The following is an 18,284-nucleotide window of genomic DNA, read 5'->3' on the forward strand; positions in this document are numbered from 1 at the left end:
AATTCAACATTACATTAATACATAGCTAAGTAAAGCATTATAACAAATAATCATCACCAGTTAACAGTAATAAGACAAATGTACACATACAATGGTAATGTTAAAATTAACATTTGCTGCAATTTTTTACGTAAAACTTCGTAAGACTTTCTTCTTTTGTTTTACAGCACGTTCCCACTTGTACTTCTTTTCTCTTCCCCTGCAGGGGAGAAATTATTTTTTGTAAGCCTCTTTTAAACCTTCAGCGAGTTTAACGATCTGTGCTCTCCATCGCAAAGTTTCTCTTAATAGACCCCTTTGTTCATGTGTGCATGTGTGTGGAGGAAAAGCGAGAGTGAAGGTAAGCATTATACAAAATGCCAAAAGAGTTTCAAACCACTCAGTGAGTGGTATATGGAAACAGTGGGAGTCCAGATTTACTGAGAGCCTCCATAACCAAGACCACTGCTGTGCCACTGCATCACATCAGCTAACAGCAACCTGAAGCATACAGACTGCTTAAACAACATCTCACCCTCAGACCTTCAAACCCACACTGTGTGATATGATGGATCTAATGTCCTTCAGACAGGAAGAGCAGGCTCACACCTTGCAGAAGACAGTGACGGTAAAAGGCATGCCATGTTCAAGTTGTATGAAGTTGTTAATATCAATACTGAATTTTTGTAAACTCAGAATTTTCACAATCACTATTTCCACCTATTTCTGTCTGACCCACATAGAAGAGTGTGACTAAAAACAACATGCCAGACACTTTGAGTCATATGCAGAACCGTTTCTGTATACAATTATAAGAGTGTGTGCGGTGAAGAGTGTGTGAAGGACTGTCTACTTTCGGGATTGAACATTAGAACAACCAGGTTATGTAACAAATGGGAAATTCCATGCAAATGTCAACCTTAAAAAACTTTTTTTTTTCACCATACAGATACAGTACAATGTTGTTTGTGTGCATGCATCAAACTAATTGTTTTTGACTATATGTGCATCCATGACAACTAAGAATGTTACTGTCAGATGAGGTTCCACTTTGTTTAATAAGATAAAAAAAATGTAGTGAATTAAACCTGCACATCATAAACCCATGGCACGAATCACCCCAACACTGGGCCTTGTGGATGAGGCCAGCTTAAACAGCAAGCCCGTTAAGGATAAATTTTGCAAGTTATAGCGGGGAAACTCAATCTGACAGTCAGATGCCGTTCCCCCTGTGTTCCGTAAGAAAGAAAAGTCATCAATTTTGTCATTTTGTCATCAAAGTTTTGACTGAAAATGTCACATCCATACACAGGAATTGCCCAAAAGTCTCCATTATATCTCTCCATTCATTCTCTTTGCTGGCTTTTTCTATGGATATTATGATCCTCAATTCAAAACCGAATAAACACAAGAGTTTTTTCTTTTACTTACATTCAAGGATGATAATGGGTCAAAATGAGTCAGAGGACTTGATTGGCTTTGCGCCACCAGCAGTTATCTGCTGTAATCTCTGAATCCTGATGGGTTATAAGCAGTGTTGGGTGTAACTAGTTACTAAGTAATTAGTTACTGTAATTTAATTACTTTTCCCTTGAAAAGTAAAGTAAGGGATTACTCTTATTTTTCTGTAATTTAATTACAGTTACTTCTGATGTAATTAAACTAAATACTTTGTGTAATATATATGTGTGTGCAATAGTGGAATTGACATCAAAATTCAAAGTCTGACTTTAAAATCTGTGCTTTAATGTATAATTCTCACATTTGTAATTAATAATACTACTTTATGTAGTTTTATATTATTTATTTGAATGAATTAAAATAGGCGTTTCATGTCTATCCTTGAATCACTTAACTCATCAAGGTTGATGTAGAATATAAGTAATTAGTAATAATACATTATCGAATATGTGATTAGTAACTAGTAATTAATTACTTTTTCAGAGTAACTTACCCAACACTGGTTATAAGGCAGGCAAAAAGCCTGTCGAAACGTCTGATCCTTTAACTTATTTGCATCCACTTACACAGGCGTTCAGCCCACGCTCAATTTAACCGAGAGGTACATGATAAACACTCTCGGTAGAAACGTGGTGTCAGTCCCTTCTGCATGCATGCTGCTCAGTGACTCATCACTGTCTCTCCAAGATTCTGTTGCCACCTCCATCTTTTTCAACGTACAGAACTACTGTTAGAGCTGACATGGCAGAATTACATTTGAGGAACTCTGCAGCCATACCTATAAGGTCAAAAAGAGACCATGTTTAAAGTGGAGTTAAAGATGACAGGAATGAACAGAGAAAGACCAGTTTGTCTGTCCTCTAGGCATATGTACCAGCTCCCCAAACACTCCAAACACATATAGCCCACGCATGAAAAGACTGAGTGGGTACTCGATATTTACAAGCCTGCACACTGTAGACTAATTTTGGCATTTAGTGGAGAGGATGAGGGAGGGAAAGGAAGAGGACTGGCTATTTAAGTCAGAGTAAAGTGTCTTTAGTTTGAACAGGTACATGATAAAGACTCTCAACAGAAACACAGTGTAACATTTAACATTATTGCTGCAATATGCTGTAACCCATTGCAAACTCTTTAAGCTTTTAAATATTGGGGGAACAAAACTGCAATATGAAATCTGCAATTGATTAAAGTTAGAGAGCTGGTCAGTCTTGTGAAGACTGTATACTCCCGGCATATTAATCTACATGATTGGCTTAATTTAACTTTAATTTACACAAATGCAACATGATAAAATACTTTGATTTCCTTTCTTTTGTCTCTGTTTAATTTGTTTAGACCAGTGAGAGATTGGTTGTCATTTAGGTGCAGTTTTTTAATCAGTATGAATATTTAACCAACGCGGCACCTTTTAAACATTAATATTTATAGACTTCAAAGGTTGTGTTCTCACCTCTTTGGCTTGGTGTCAATTACAAATGCATACAAACAATTTTTGCAGCACTAGAAAGGGCGATTTAATATTTAATGCCAATTAGAAAGATATGTCTGAGTGGAGGAATAGTCTGTTTGCAGAGCAAGTTGAGGTGAGGGTTCATGTGAATTCAGAGATGGAATAGCAGGTTAAAATTGCTTGGCAAGTGTTATGGTTATTATTGTATTTGTTTATTGGGTTTTTACTTGTTTTGGACTATTTACTACACTTGTAGATGAAAGTAATTTGTAATAGAATGAATATTCCTTTATAGAATATATCATTTTTCATTTTTAGCGATTAAAAAAATACTTTTCCCAGAGTAATGAGCAGTATAAGTCATGCTTTGCTGCCCTCTTGTGTTTGGTTTGACTTTCAAGCGGAAGGTTAATGTGAATTAGTTTGAAAAGTAATAAGCAGACAAGACATTTAAACCTCCAATGCTGGCTTATCTAGAGTAAAACTCATCTGAAAAAAATATTAAATTGTTCATTTAATTGTCTGATTTTCCACGTTAGCTTGGACCCCACGTATTTTTTTTCAGAAAACTGTATGCATTTCATGACTTTTTGGACAACGCAGATTTGTTATTTCCAAAACCCTGAATGTGCTGAATTTAAACCACCATTCAATAATACTCTAGTTTTAGACGTGACCAACCATGGCAAATATTTATTGCCATCAGGTGGTACAACTGTGCACGTACCCTGTATGCCATTTATACAACTAGTAAGCACGTAGGTGTTTAAACATTTTTTATTCCTCGGTATAGTTTTTCTATTTTAAATATTGCAGCAAGTAATAATGCAAATCTAATTCCAATCATGTTGTACAAAAATACGAATTAATGCATTCATTTCTTTTTATATACATTGTAAATACAGTAAAAGAGCACTAGATGGGGCTAAATGTCCATTGTTATTCAGGTTCGCTTTTGAAATGCTCAGCAGAATGTTCTGCAAACTAGAAATAAAAACATTGTTTATAAAGTTTTGAAAAGATGGGCTAAAACTGTATAAAAGATGTTCTGCCATTTTTCTTCCAATGAAACATCTGGATGACTCGCTCAAAGTTGATTTTGCGCGTGAGTGCGCATGCATGACGTCACATGAACTTGGGAACTCTTGTGCCCTCCTGCCAAACCTTCACTTCACTCACTGCTGAAGCGCGGTCTCAGTCTGCCTACATACAAACTCACCTCTGAACGCGCACTTCAAAAATGAGAGTTAAACAACGCACACTTTCTGGAGTTTAGCCCTTTTTATTGTTCACTGCTTGAGCAAACGACATTTACACTGGAATTTTAATTCAAACAGATGGGAAGAAAGGAGTAAAGAGCGGGATTATAATATTTCTCCACACAGAGGTATGCAGCATTTATTTTGTTTAAAGCGCGAGCGCTGTTTTTTTTACGTTACAGCGCGCGCGATGATTCGCAAGTGGAGATTATGATGGGGAATCTGTTTTTACAATTTTCTCTTCATAAACACTCAGAAAACCCTGCCACATGTTGGCGTTTTATTTTAAAGTGGAGTTTTGTTGAGTTGAGTATGTGCACTCTTTCAGAACATTTTAAAGTTGCGGCTTGAACTTTGTTAATAAGTGATCGATCGATACTCTCAGGACACAGTTCACATTCCTCTCAATGTTTTCTCTCTGTTTCACTTAAGACAAGGTGCAGCATGATTTCTGAGTGATATGAGTGGACTCATTATGGATCCCAGCAACGAAGTGGATTTGACCAATAACAACATAACACCACTCTGGAAAAGACGAAGCGACAATGACAAGAAGCCCAAACCCAGACCTCTCAGTTACCAGATTGATGGTGTCCTCACGACAGACTTTCCTGTGGATGACAGATGCGCCTTCACCCTCACCCAACCCGCTGAAAAGATCAGCACCACTCCATCAAACACTGCTGTGCTCAAACACACTCTGAACAAACCTACTAAAAAGACTAGGGTGGTTCGGAGCATCAGCATTGGCTATTCTAACGGACGCTTCTCGCTGTCAAAGTTTACCAAGTCAGAAGATGACAAAAACTCAAATCCTACTAGCCCCGCTAAAACGCCAACTTCGGCCACCAAGAACGGGAATGGCCTTAGCGTGTGGCACGATAAGAATATAAGGGGACCCCTCAAGCGTCTTTCCAATCAGTTTACCCTCATCTCTCAAAAGGATCAGATCACTTTTGGGGATACGTCTTCACCATCAGTTTCACCGAAAAGTTTATCACCCCAGAACTCTCTACGTCAGCTTTCGACTCAATCCCAGGATGTCTGTGGGTCACCAATCAGCCCCTCCAGCTCCCCGTCCCACAGTTCCACGTCCAGCATCCCTTCCCTCTCCTCCAGCCTCAGCATCCCCTCAGATCCCCCTACACCCCGGACCCCATCTCCCTCTGAGAGGTCGGAGGCAGTCCTCTTGCACCGGCAGAGTTCAGGGTCATCACAGGGCTCCGAGGTCAAGCGCCCCTCCTCCCCAGTCATACTGAGCACCCACAGTCCCACGGCACAAAAGATGGGCACCCAGCAGATCATTCCCAGGGCTTTGGCTTCTGACACACACTTTAGCAAGCTGTCTCAGAACCGCCAAGAGCGCATGGGACTGGGAGGGGTTTTGGACACTGGTAAACGTGGTTTTCGACCCCGAAGCATGTTTGAGACTGGGTCTTCTTTTTCCACCAGCAAGGACGATGAGCTGGAGGGAGAGGAGAACCCAGGGTTACTTACAAGAGGCCTGCGTTCCAAATCATATCGCCGGGCAGTGGTCAGCGGGGTAGATATGGATGTGCCGTCTTCAGACCCTAAAGCCAATCGGCTGTCCCAGCCTGCACTTAAAGGAGTTTCAGAAGACAAGGAGAGACCGGCTAGCCCGAGTCCGACCAAGAGCAAGGTGACTTGACCACAATATTCTGAAAAACTTTGATCTGAAGGTTAGAAATTGATTGAAATAGTATCAAAATTTGTTAGTATTTTGGTTCGAAATATTATGAAAAACAAACAAAAAGTTGTAATAAGTGCACAAATGGACTATTTATATGCTGCGGTTGTTAAAATAAATGCTGTTTGTTTTCCAGTACAATAACCACAGAAGAGACAATTGAAACATTGTTGAAATACTAGTCTGTCTGTGTATTGTTTTGTAATTATAGAGGTATTGTATTTCACAGCTTTTTGTAAGAAAGCATCATGGAGATTAAGTCGAGTTTAAGGTATCAAACATTCACCAGCTTTGCCAAAATAAGTGTACTACTTTCTTAAACACACGTTGCGTACCAAGGACAACGTTTGTCTTTTTTTGTGGGACATTGGAAAGGAGACTTTGTCCTTAGATAGATATTTGGACTGAGTGGTATCTTGGTCTCTAACCATTCGCAAATATCACTGCCCTTAAATTAACTGTGTCACGCACCACCATCTAAAGCACTAAGGTTATCTTTTAGATCAAAGAGGTCAAAGGTTGCATGCAAGAGACAATAGACTCCGATTACCTTCACAATCTGACAGGTCAGTGTGAACAATCAGAGCATAGTGTGTCAGTGGACCTAACAGCCCAATAAAGCCACCAGTTCTTTCCTTTTATGAAGAGAGGAAGATGGGAAAGACTAAGAGCAGGTGGCTTTAGATGTTGGCGTGTGATGACCCCCACATGAAGCAAGTTCCTGTGTGAATTCAGTGTCATTTTGTGTATCGCTTGTGTTTTTGTTTATTCTGAAAACCGTTTAGCGCTGTCAGCTACCAATAAGAATGTAGTACTCTCAGCCAGGTTTAACGTGATAACAAATAAAAATATGATAAAAATTACAATGAACTTCTATTTATTAAAAACAAAATTAACATATCAAAATATATATATACAGCTGTGGACTTGGGATTCCTGAGAAATTCCATTTGTTAAACCTAACTAATCAATCACCTGTTTCCTCCAGAATGCAGAAAGGAAGAAAGGCCTGCCGAGCCAGCGGACGTTTGACAGTGAGGGTAAGCATCGGTGTGCCCGTCTGTGTGGTGTTTATACCGAGTTGAGACTATAGGTGAAGTGGTGAACATCCTCCATCTATGTGTGCTTTCCGCTTTCTTTGTTTTGATCTCTCTTTGTTTTAGTTCTTCTGGTGGCTCATCGCTAATAGTCAGTTTATCAGTCACTTTTAGTTTTGGCAATGCTACTTTAAAACTTAAGCTTACTAAAGGACACAGTTGAAAGTATTGCATTACAGACAAATTAAATAATAGTGATAAACAGCAGTATTTTACTTTTTTACATAATGTTTCTGAGTAATTCTAGTAAATTATTTGTATGAATCAGTTAATTGTATTGAGCGAAATAAATATTATATTCATTTAATAAAGCTACATTTATTTTAGAGGTGCTACATAGATGACACATTTTAACGTCTATTCAGACGTTGTTATATTTCATGTCCAGTTTACACATCAACATGTGATCATTCTAAAGACTGTTTTCACAGTCTCACAAAGTCTTTGTGTTTCAGAGGATGAAGTTTTGTACCAGAACTACCAAGAAAAAGCCCTGCACAATGATTCCGATGAGGACGCAGAGTCCAAAGAACCCCAGCCAGACAATGGCATTGTGGTCCAGTTCAAACCCATCCGGACCTCCTGGAGTCAACTCAGCGTGGTGAGGAACTATAGAAAACATGCACACAAGGGCAGACTTTCAACATTTTTGAGTTTTGATGGACATCTACAGTTGTACATTAGACACAACTTATTTGTGTCTGAACTTCATCACAAACACTGCTGTGGAAGAAGAATGTTGCCTGGCCCTTTTGTGTTGAGTGTCTCAGAGAGAGAGAGAGAGAGAGAGAGAGAGAGAGAGAAAGAAAGCAGGTGGTTTTTATCCAAACGTGGGAGGGAAGGAGAGGGAGAGTGGGCTGGGATAAGCTAGGCCACTGGGAAGCGGTCAGGCATGGCGCCAGCTGCTTGGCAAATAGCAGAGAATTCTTCCCCATGGAAAAATGAAGAAAATGTAGATGGATAAAGCAGTGTGTTGACTCCTGTTATGGAATTACGTAATCGAGTTTGAGAGGCTATAATGCTATTTTCCACTTATGCGTTCTGTTTCTCTGCATTATTAACCGATATCTGGGAGCGTTTAAGCAGGAATGTTCTGATGAAGCTGAAACAGAAGCATGCTATGTTTGTGTAGATCAGCAAGTAGCCACCAGCAGAATGAACAAGCTGGAGAGAGAGCGAGGGATGTTCAGATGAGATAACGTGACATGGAGATGGAAGCACATCTGACAAAACTTCTAAAAGTAAAAGGAAAAACTGTATGAAGGGAAAGTATAAGCAACCTTTGAAAAGGGCAAAAGCAGATGCACTTATAGAGGAATTACATTTTAATAATTTGGAAACTTGAACGCATTAGAGGTGTTAAATGCCCTGAGGAACTAGACCGATGTTAGCGATAACACAGTAGGCCTTGGTATTTCTCTGCGCTTCTTTGCTAGACATATTCCCTGGAACACTTGCATCAAAACAGTAGTACAGGGCTTCTCGGAAGCGTTTCGATTCACTTCAACAAAATAGGGACAGGTGTGTTGAGACGGGAAGTTTTATTTCACACGTTACGCCTCAATTCCTCCTTTAGCATTTCTGGCAGCTATTGCACAGAAGCCTGGTTAGGTCTGAAGATGTCTGGGTGGAGTTGTTATCAGACTTCTGGATCTGTCTGTGCACTCCTAACTCAAAATCTACATTTGTTTCTGTTACCTGCAGCAGATGGTTATGTATGTTAAAGTTAAAGGATGAAGAATCTCTTCTTCGTCCAGCAGACTTTGCTTTTTAGTTGGGCCAGCTGCAGGATCAGGAGTCCCAAACTGATTTCATGTGGTAGTGTAAATGTGATCCCAACTATGGGTGTGTTCTGTGTGCGAGGACCTGAGAAGGTTTTGCTTGAGTGTAGATTTACTTTTCCTTGGCCCGTACGCTACCGTGCCTTTGCTTTCTTGTTTTTCTAACCTGGGTAAGAATTATTAGAATGTGCCCCAGGTTTCTGCGGTCTCGCAGGGGGAAACACGATAAGGTCATTTGGTTTAACTCGAATCGACACACGCAAGCTGCACGTACGGTTGCTAAGATTTGTTTGGTTAGCATCACACCCACATTCTGCACAAACACACACACGCATAAGGCCACACACGCATTTATGCGATGGTATTTCACTCATACCAATGAACACCACAAACCATACGTGTTCATTCAAAGAGCTTCTTTTTTCTTTTGGGCGAGTCCATTTGAAAGAGTTGGACATTGAAAGTGTTGGGAAAAGGCTAGTTAGAGGTTTTGGTTTTGGACCCGAATCTGTTTGACATTTGGTTTATTTTGAGTAATGTGATGCAGTGTACGCTTCTTACGCATACACACACACACGCACACGCACGCACACACACACGCACACACACACACAGCGATATAAAAACAAGGCCGCACACACACAAACACACACGTCTGGTTTATTATCTCCGTGGGGACAGTCCATAGGCGTAATGTTTTTTATACTGTACAAACTGTATATTTTATCCCCTCACCCTACCCCTAAACCTAAAGATCATAGAAAACTTTTTGCATTTTTAGATTTTTTAAAATATTTAAAAATATATATATTGTTCTGTACAATTTATAAGCTTTTTTTGCCCATGGGGACCTCAATTTTGGTCCCCACGGTGACACGACAAATCTTATCAGATAAATCTTATCAAGGTGTGTCTTATAAATACTTGAATAATCTAATCCGAGAAATGCTTATGTTCAACTCGTCTCTTCTATTCCAGGTTAAAAAAAGTGGAATGTGTGAGACGTTAAATCAAGAAGAAAGAAAGAGACAAGAGGTAATGTTTCACTTGTCAGCCTTTGGCTTTTCTAACTGTCATTTTCTTTCTTGCTGTTTTTGTCCTATTCATAAATCTTATCAATCGGTTTTATAACATTTTTGAAAATATCTATTGGGAGGCAACTGTACTACTAGGTGGATTCTTCTTGTCATTTGTTTTCAGCTTTTTCCAGTTAGTTGCCAGTTTAAATAAACTGTAAACTATTAAATGCACAAAAAAACGAATTTCCTCCCAACACAAAAACTTAACCAATCATCAATCAAATCCTTCCTCACTAATAGAAAATAAGAGCTTGATATATGGCGTTTTAGTAACCATTCAGCAAAACAGATCATTGCTCAAATGCTCATTGCCTTTTAGATCAGACAGATATGTTTGGCATGTTAATCAGTTCCTTTCATCACTGAATCGTCTGTCACCTGACATTGCCCTGCTTCATGTCAGCATAAAGATGTTTGAGAAATTACTGTGATATCGGGATTGATTTATCTTTATCTCCACTGAGAGTTGGTTTGCATGAAATTTAAAGTCTAAATCCTGTTTCTCCCCTTCAGGCCATATTTGAGGTCATCTCATCAGAGCACAGTTACTTTCACAGTCTGGAGATCCTCATCCGTCTCTTCAAGAACTCAAATGATCTTAGCGAGACCATTAACAAAACGGACCATCACCATCTCTTCTCCAACATAGCAGACGTCTGCGAGTCTAGCAAAAAGTAAGAGCTTTCTGCTGACCGAAGCCACATCTCTTTTATCTTTGACAGGCTGTCAGTAGGGCACTTATTTTATTGTATATTAATTTCTGCATTTTGTTTCTAGTATGTTTGTACAGCAAGTTGTTGGCTCATTAGACGCGATCTCAGAAAAAAAAACAGTTTAACCATGTGACGGCCTGCTTCGCTCTGTATGCTAACTAAATGCAATGCTTTATTAAGGGTTCAGCTAAAGAAGACACTGTGTTAAGACACTGAGTGCATTTACATGCACACAATAAACAGATATCTATCAAAAATCAGCTTATAAAAGAAACCTGTTTTCATGTGTTTACATGGCTATGCAGGCAACCGCGTTTACATGGAAGTTTGAGACTCCTTCGATAGTCTGTTTAGTAATTAAAAATGCAGCGAGAAAACGGTCAGAAGCTGTATTTTTATATCTCTAATTGTTGTCTGCAGAACCAGCATAATCAACCATAGTTTTTCGTTTTGACGTTTCTACATCAACTGCATGATTCCAGAGTGGACTTTTATGCGTTATTTTATTATAACTTCCGTTTGGGACTTTTACTATTGCGCTGTCAGACATGCGCACATAAACAAAACTGAGAGAAAAACGGTAAAGGCGTTTACATGCAGCGTGAAGTTGGAGTAATGGGCAAAAAACTACCTCTACCGAGTGGGTTTTACTTACAGCGTTTATGAGCTTTCCCCGATAAAAGAAAACCATTTACGTGTTTACATGACCTTACTTGTTATTATCTTATTAAGCGTAATCGGAGTAAGACTGTATGCACTCATTGAAGAAGTTCAGACTAAATTGTTTTATCTGTTTGAAATACTGAAGCAGAAACCTGAACAACATGACGTTAAACACTGAATTTGGTCTTGTTCGGGCATGCTAGGTTACCTCATCAAATGTTTAAGGGAAATTGACAGCAGATGCTGAACATGTGAAGTAATATATTGGAATCCTCAAAACGGTATGTTTCCTTGAAATGGGCTACTGAAACCGTTGTGAGGTTTCACACCTAGTTGCCTATCATTTTTGGTTATTTGCTCAGGCAAGAGAAATTCCACTTGCACCTGATGCTTCAGGTAATATAGAAACTATCTTGAAACCCAGCAGAGCTTGGATGTTATCTGTTTTTCCAGCAGATTGCTTGTTTGTATGCAGTTCTTGTTACTTTATCTTCCAGGTGTCTATTTCCTGTTGAATGGCATGTGGTTTGTTTAGTTTCAGGGCAAGACAGGATGGCTGGTTGCTGTCTAATGACTTCATTGCTCAGGTGTCATGTGATCTGATGACTTGTGCACCATTTACGGTTAATATACTGAATATTGTGGCCGTTGGAGGGTTTTGTACTGTATGTGCAGGCCAGGGCAGTTTCATTAATGTGCTTTCGGTTCACAGTGTCTGTGAAACATGATGTGCGGTAATTGTTATAAAAGTTGACATGAATAGTGAGTCGCACTGACCAAAGTTCAGTTTGTCAGGTAACAACAACCCAGTGAAGTGTTGATAAATGAAACGCAAACAGACACTGACAGCAATAGAGAAAGAGCTTTAAACTGAGTCATGCTGAACGACCATAAATCAAGCGTATAGCGTTAGTTCTGCCTGGTCACGTGAGCCAAGCCGCATCTGCTGATCCTCATCTTCTTATAGAAATGTGACGAAATTCACAGCTTCTGTTTAAATTTCATTCAGCTAACAGCAGCTTATCGGGTTTCTCAGGAGCAAATAACCCTCCTCCATCCCCAGCTCCACATTTCAATAGGGATTCAACTGTTGTTCCTTTTCACAGTCTCAATTACTTTACATTATGTGTTACACTAATTGTTAGACTAATTGTCAATCATTTTTGACGGTAGTGAACCTGACAGAAATGAAACAAACATGCATTAGCAGTGTCAATAGATGCTTATTTTTGTAGATGAAGTTTAGAAGAGTTGAGATTCAGTCCACTGCCATTAAAAACATCTGTCGGGGCGGGGAACAAATACTACGAGTTTATATAAAGTTACTTTGACCTTAGTCACTGATAAGATGTGTGTCTGCCTTCGGTTTAATTTTATGAATCATACATTTTCTCTCTTATTAATAACTGTGACTTGACTGCTTAAAGGTCCAGTGTATGAAATTTAGCGGCATCTAGTGGCAAGGTTGAGAATGGCAACCAACGGCTCACTCCATCCCTCCCTTTCGAAGCACTACGCAGGACTAAGATGTCATCAAGTTTTCTCTTCTTTGCCAAGGAGATAATGTATTTACCAAACACGCTCTGTAGAGCAGTTTCTGTAGAAACAACATGGTGAATTCCATGTAAGGGTGTGTGTAGATAGAAATAGCTCATTCTAATGTAATAAAAACATAACGCTTCATTATGTAAGGTCTTTATACACCTCTGAAGACATAGTTATGTACTGTATATTATATATTGCATTTCTGTCAATAGACCCTCCAAAAAATTACACACAGCACCATTAAGTTTGAGCAAAATATCAAAGTCAACATTTCAGTACACATTTTGATTGTGCTTTTTTCTAATTCATGATTTATAAAATAAAATGTTTGTGTAATCTTTTATCAAAACAACTTTATCTACCGCTAAAATGACTTTCCTTCTTAAGGCGCAAGGTATGCATCATACAGTACGCTAATGTTTACAAGTATCCAAAAATCTGTTTAATTGGTTATAGCTTCATACTTGTACATAACACCCCATTTTCACAGAACCACAACAGTGTACGTTTGTGTACTGTATGTGTGTGTGCTGTATGTGCATTTTTGCTGTCCATGCTAAATCGCGGCAATCAAATATGCCCCCACCCATGAACACATCTTCTGTTGTGTGTCGAGCTGTAATGCCCTACAGACAGGATTTCCCTCTGCTGACCCCCGGAGAGAAGCACAGAGCTGTATTTTAGGAATACAACAAATGATTTCACTCTCTGAGATCGTCTGTTCTCCATCCTGTGAGAAACAGCACAGTTCAGGTGGAGACTGTCAGCCACATTTACGAGAAATGTATGCTCATTACATGCTATTAGTGAGATGTTTCAGAATGGCCCGCATATATCTCGTATATCAGTGCAGCGGATAGCAATGTAGGCAGAATCCAGTATTCATTGTTATCCAGCGTAGGCCGTATCTGTGGGAAAACACTGGACCTTGGATGGAGAAAGATTGGATTAGGTAAATTAGATAAGGATGTTTGTCAAACTTTCTATGCCTGCCACATCAAAGTCACAATTTATGTGGAGCTAAAGTGCTGACAGTGCAGATGGCGTCATTGCTAATGTGTGGGTTTCAAAGGAGTTTGGGTTTTTCAAGAACACGCATGCCCACACGCACAACATTCGTTTCTATGTCTGTGTTAGAAGAGATGTCTTCTTTACTTCCTCTCTGCACTGTACCATCTCTCTCCAGTAAACTGGTAGAGCTCTGATGTTGCTGATGACAAATCCATCACCAAGGTCCATCAGAGCGGCTCACAGCTCCAGCCATAGAGTATATGTCCGGTAGCCTATAATGACTGTACACACATTCATTTTCAGACTGAATAATGAAATGTTCACTAGCTGTAGACATGAGGTTGGTGCCATGAATTGGCGCTTTAGGGAGAGGATGAAAATGGGGTCAGGCTCATTTGTATGGACTTTTACGGCATTCTTATACATTCACAGACATCTGGCAGTGAGCACCGCTCCAGTAAAATGTAATGAACTCCTTGGATTACTGCAGTTTACACATACTGTCTGAGGTTTTTAAACATTGGCTCTCTTATTAAACTGGTGTTTGTGTCTGGGAAAGGGATTGTGTGAATGATATTCTATAGGTGTAACTAAATTTATTTTTATTGTCAGTAATTTAAAAAAAATACAGTATACTGTACTTTAGTAGAACCTATACTTTATTAAGATTTACATGGATCATGATTTAATGAATGCAAATTTTGTTGATATAAAGGCAAATGCATTAATCCAGTGATTTTAGAAAGCAACAAAAATATGTTTGTAAATATATTTTTGAACTGGGCGGAAAGTCTTGATTTCTGAAACTGTATATCTTGTTAGTACATCAGTGTCTGTTATTCAGAAGTAAAATTCTTATCATTTCTCATGGCATGACCCCTTTAACCATGTTCTGGGTGTGCCTTCTAAAGAATGAAGGGCTTGTTTAGATATGTGTGCCCGCTGCTACAGCCAACACTATTCGAACTATTGTACCAATTGTACTATTCATTGTAGCCCTGTGTTAAGGAAAATATGTTTAGATTTGATTGCAATTTATTATTGAGAAGTACATATACAGGTAGAGTATACATACTGTATGGTAACTGTATGTCGTAACAGTATCTGCATGATGTTTCATTTCATAAATTCACTTTTATTTAGTAATTGCTGAATTTAGTCACAATATTTGATATATTTAAGGTAGTGTCATGCAAATGATCATGTAAAATGTATCTTTACATTTTTATTTACATTTCAATTTTATAGAAGTCTCTGTAGTTACAGAAAGTTCAGCAGAAATGAAATGATATGAAATGAAAAAAATCACTTGTTATTGTTATAGAAAATGGCTCCATATCCTGAGAATGTTTTAGTGAGTTTAATCTAGCACATTTTTGCACATGCAACATTTCTCAGACATACGGTAACAACTTGCCCCCTTCCTCCATGTTTTCTAGTAAATAATGGATCCGTGTTTATTTTTAATTACTGGTCTAGCAAGATATTTCACAATGAGATTCACTTCCTAAGAACCAATTTGTTACATGAAATATGACTTTGGTTAAATGGATACTCCACCCAAAAAAAAAAAAAAATTCAAAATCTGTATCTGAAAATGAAAATGAAAAAATCTGAAAATGTTGCAACTGACATTTCTGGGACATCATTTACTACCATATAGTAAAAATTCAAGTGGTAGTCAAATGTGCCCTAGAACTGTTTGCTTTCCTAAATTTTTTAAAATATATAATTTTGTGTTCAACAGAACAAAAAAAAAGAAAAACAAATTCCCACTATGGTAGTCAATGATGTTCCAGAAATGTTTTTCCAAATATATTGTTCATCAGAACAAAGACATTTATACAGGTTTGGAACAACTTGAGGGCGAGTAAATGAGGACAGAAATGTAATTTTTGGGTGGAGTATGCCTTTATGTTTAACGTGAAATTGTTCCTAAAAAAAAACACAGGCAGACATGTTAAATACAGTAGTAACTGCTTTCTTCTGTTACTGCCATTATAAGTGTTATCAGTAATTCAATTGACAACACCCCAGTTTATTTCAAATAATCCGTTAAACATTCATGGAAACGCTGGAAGAATTCTCATTCAAAGTGTGTTTGAAATGAGAATTCTTGATATTTTTATGGATTTTTTAGTGGTCTCATCCTTAAGTGGGAATTGGCTGAAGCCATGCCAGAGTAAGGACCACAACAATGATGTTATTGTGTGACAATGTCTGATCCACATGGTTTCCTTGAAAAGACGAGGATGTATTTTCTTTGAAACCATCTGGATATAGTCCACATACTGGGACTTTCCTGTCTGGTCCTTTATTGAACCCTGATCTAAAAAATGACACAAAATCTGTTTTTTAACTGGCGCATGGTGCAAATCAAACACCCCCACACACAGATATACACATTATTGCATACGGTGGCCGTGATCCTGAAGGGTTTTTTCCAGCAGAGCAGAAGTACAAAACAATCTTGAAATGTCTCACTTTATGTTCACGCGTGTGTGTCTGGATTAGATGGTTTGGATTTGTCTGTTGTGGTCCCTGTATTGCTATAGATAGTGTTGTTAGAAGGAAAGAAATAGTCTCTTCTCTTATTGGATCTGCTGATTACATTGTAAATGAACAACGCATTATATACACGCTTCGGTCATGCGTGCCTGCCTCGCTGTAAATCATTTATCAGCCTGTTCTGTCTGTTGATTGTGTCACACAAAAATACACACACCGACAAAGCAATAGAAGCGGCTGAACTTTGCTTACAGTAACCTTTTTTAACCCACGACCAGAATTAGACATTTGTTTCTTGCAAAAACACCAGTTTTGCTGAATTTGTATCACCCCTGTTCTTGTCCTAAATTGTTCACTTGTATTTTTAGCTGTGTACATTCAGATCGTGAAGCTTATAGGGCTCCATACACCTGTCGGAAGGGCCTTAGGTCATTGCCCCCGCGCTAACAACCTGACTGACATCACTTCCAGATTTAGCCTTCAGCTCGTGACTCTCCGTGATGTATTGTGAGGTTTTGGAACCAGAGGTCACGCTGGGTTCCACCACAGATGGCTCTGAGCTGCATCCTCTGGATCATTGTAGAATTTGGGAATACCCGGCACAGGGGTCATAATGTGTTTGTCCTGTCAGGAAGACATCGTGTGGAAAGCAATATGTGTGGGACTTTGGGACGTCCTGTGCTCTGATGTGATCACGAGCTATGGAAGGAGGTGTTGGAACGCCTTCCTGGCTTTGTGTTGCATGTGTGCGTGCTCTTGTTGATGTTATGACAGGTATGTTGCGCATGTTTATGGCTTACTCGATTGTTTTCTCTCCCTGTCCCTCCTTTTCTCCTCCCGTTTTTCCACCCTCATTAAGGTTCTTCAAGGAACTTGAGGATCGACACCAGCAGAATATTGTAATCGATGACATAAGCGACATTGTGATAAGACACGGCCAAACAAACTTTGACCCTTTCGTGACATACTGCTCCAATGAAGTGTACCAGCAGAGAACATTACAGAAACTATTGTGAGTACAGCACACACAAGAATCGGAAAGTGCTTTTATTTTTATTCTTGTATTCGTTTTTTTATTATTCTTTATTATTGAAAATATACACACAGTACATACGACATTCCGTTTTTTACGTTTTGGCTCACATTATTAAAGTTTTCCCAAGCAGAGATTAGATTTTCTCTAATTGCTAGTAAAACACTCCATGTATCTCCTCAGAAATAAAAGTCCATCGTTTAAGGAGTTGCTGACACGGATCGAGGCCCACACAGACTGCCGGAACCTTCCCATGATCTCCTTCCTCATCCTTCCCATGCAGAGAGTCACGCGCCTCCCTCTGCTGATGGACGTGAGTGCTGTTATCTCTCCACTTTGACCCTTGAACCCTTAAACCCAGCCTGTGAACTTTAACTGTATTGTATGAATATTAGCAGCATGTCTGTGTCTGTCTGATAGATCTCATCTGGAGGACTTCCACTGTTATGTAACACACCAGAATAAACCAATCAAAGTCCCCAGCTACTCCTTGTTTTTCTTATTCTCCCTTTTATACTTTCCTCTCATATTTCTACTCAGCCTTAGCTTTCATTTCCTTTTATTGGATTTGTGCTCATTCTGTTGGGTTTCTTAGTAAAAGGTTTGGGCTGGTCTTGACGTCTTTTGTTAAACTTCACAGTTCATTTTTTTTCGTTTCCTGTGTCTCCAGAGGATTGTGTGTGTAATATGACCTAGAAGCATCTTCACAGTCCCTTTCCCCACAACTCATGATTTCATTTATTGCCATGTTTCAGACCTTCCTGTGAACCGCTTCTCACCCTCTCATCTTTCCGTCCTTCTGTCGCTTTGTTTGTGGATCCCCTGAGCATGGCAGTGGGTTTCCTAGTTTAGGACGGGAGAGCTGGCTGGCGCTGAGCATGAGAAAGTTAGGATTGGTTTTCTCTCTCTCTCTCTCTCTCACTCTCTCTCTCGCTCTCTCTCTCTCTCTCTCTCTCTCGCTCTCTCTCTCTCTCTCTCTCTCTCTCTCTCTCTC

General features: G+C 39.1%; 1 protein-coding gene across 1 annotated transcript in view; it reads left to right on the top strand.

Moving 5' to 3' along the window:
- Positions 1–4,080: 4,080 nt before the first annotated feature.
- The window catches only part of LOC130562417 (rho guanine nucleotide exchange factor 26-like), a 32,348-nt gene continuing 18,144 nt past the window's right edge, over positions 4,081–18,284 (top strand). The window contains exons 1-8 of the mRNA XM_057347366.1: positions 4,081–4,280; positions 4,585–5,812; positions 6,849–6,900; positions 7,413–7,558; positions 9,717–9,773; positions 10,331–10,491; positions 17,117–17,269; positions 17,474–17,603. Of these exons, the coding sequence (XP_057203349.1) occupies positions 4,613–5,812; positions 6,849–6,900; positions 7,413–7,558; positions 9,717–9,773; positions 10,331–10,491; positions 17,117–17,269; positions 17,474–17,603 (1,899 nt within the window). The 5' untranslated portion in view covers positions 4,081–4,280; positions 4,585–4,612. The remainder of the gene's footprint in view (positions 4,281–4,584; positions 5,813–6,848; positions 6,901–7,412; positions 7,559–9,716; positions 9,774–10,330; positions 10,492–17,116; positions 17,270–17,473; positions 17,604–18,284) is intronic.

Source organism: Triplophysa rosa, linkage group LG12, assembly GCF_024868665.1.
Source record: "Triplophysa rosa linkage group LG12, Trosa_1v2, whole genome shotgun sequence".
Classification (NCBI taxonomy): Eukaryota; Metazoa; Chordata; class Actinopteri; order Cypriniformes; family Nemacheilidae; genus Triplophysa; species Triplophysa rosa.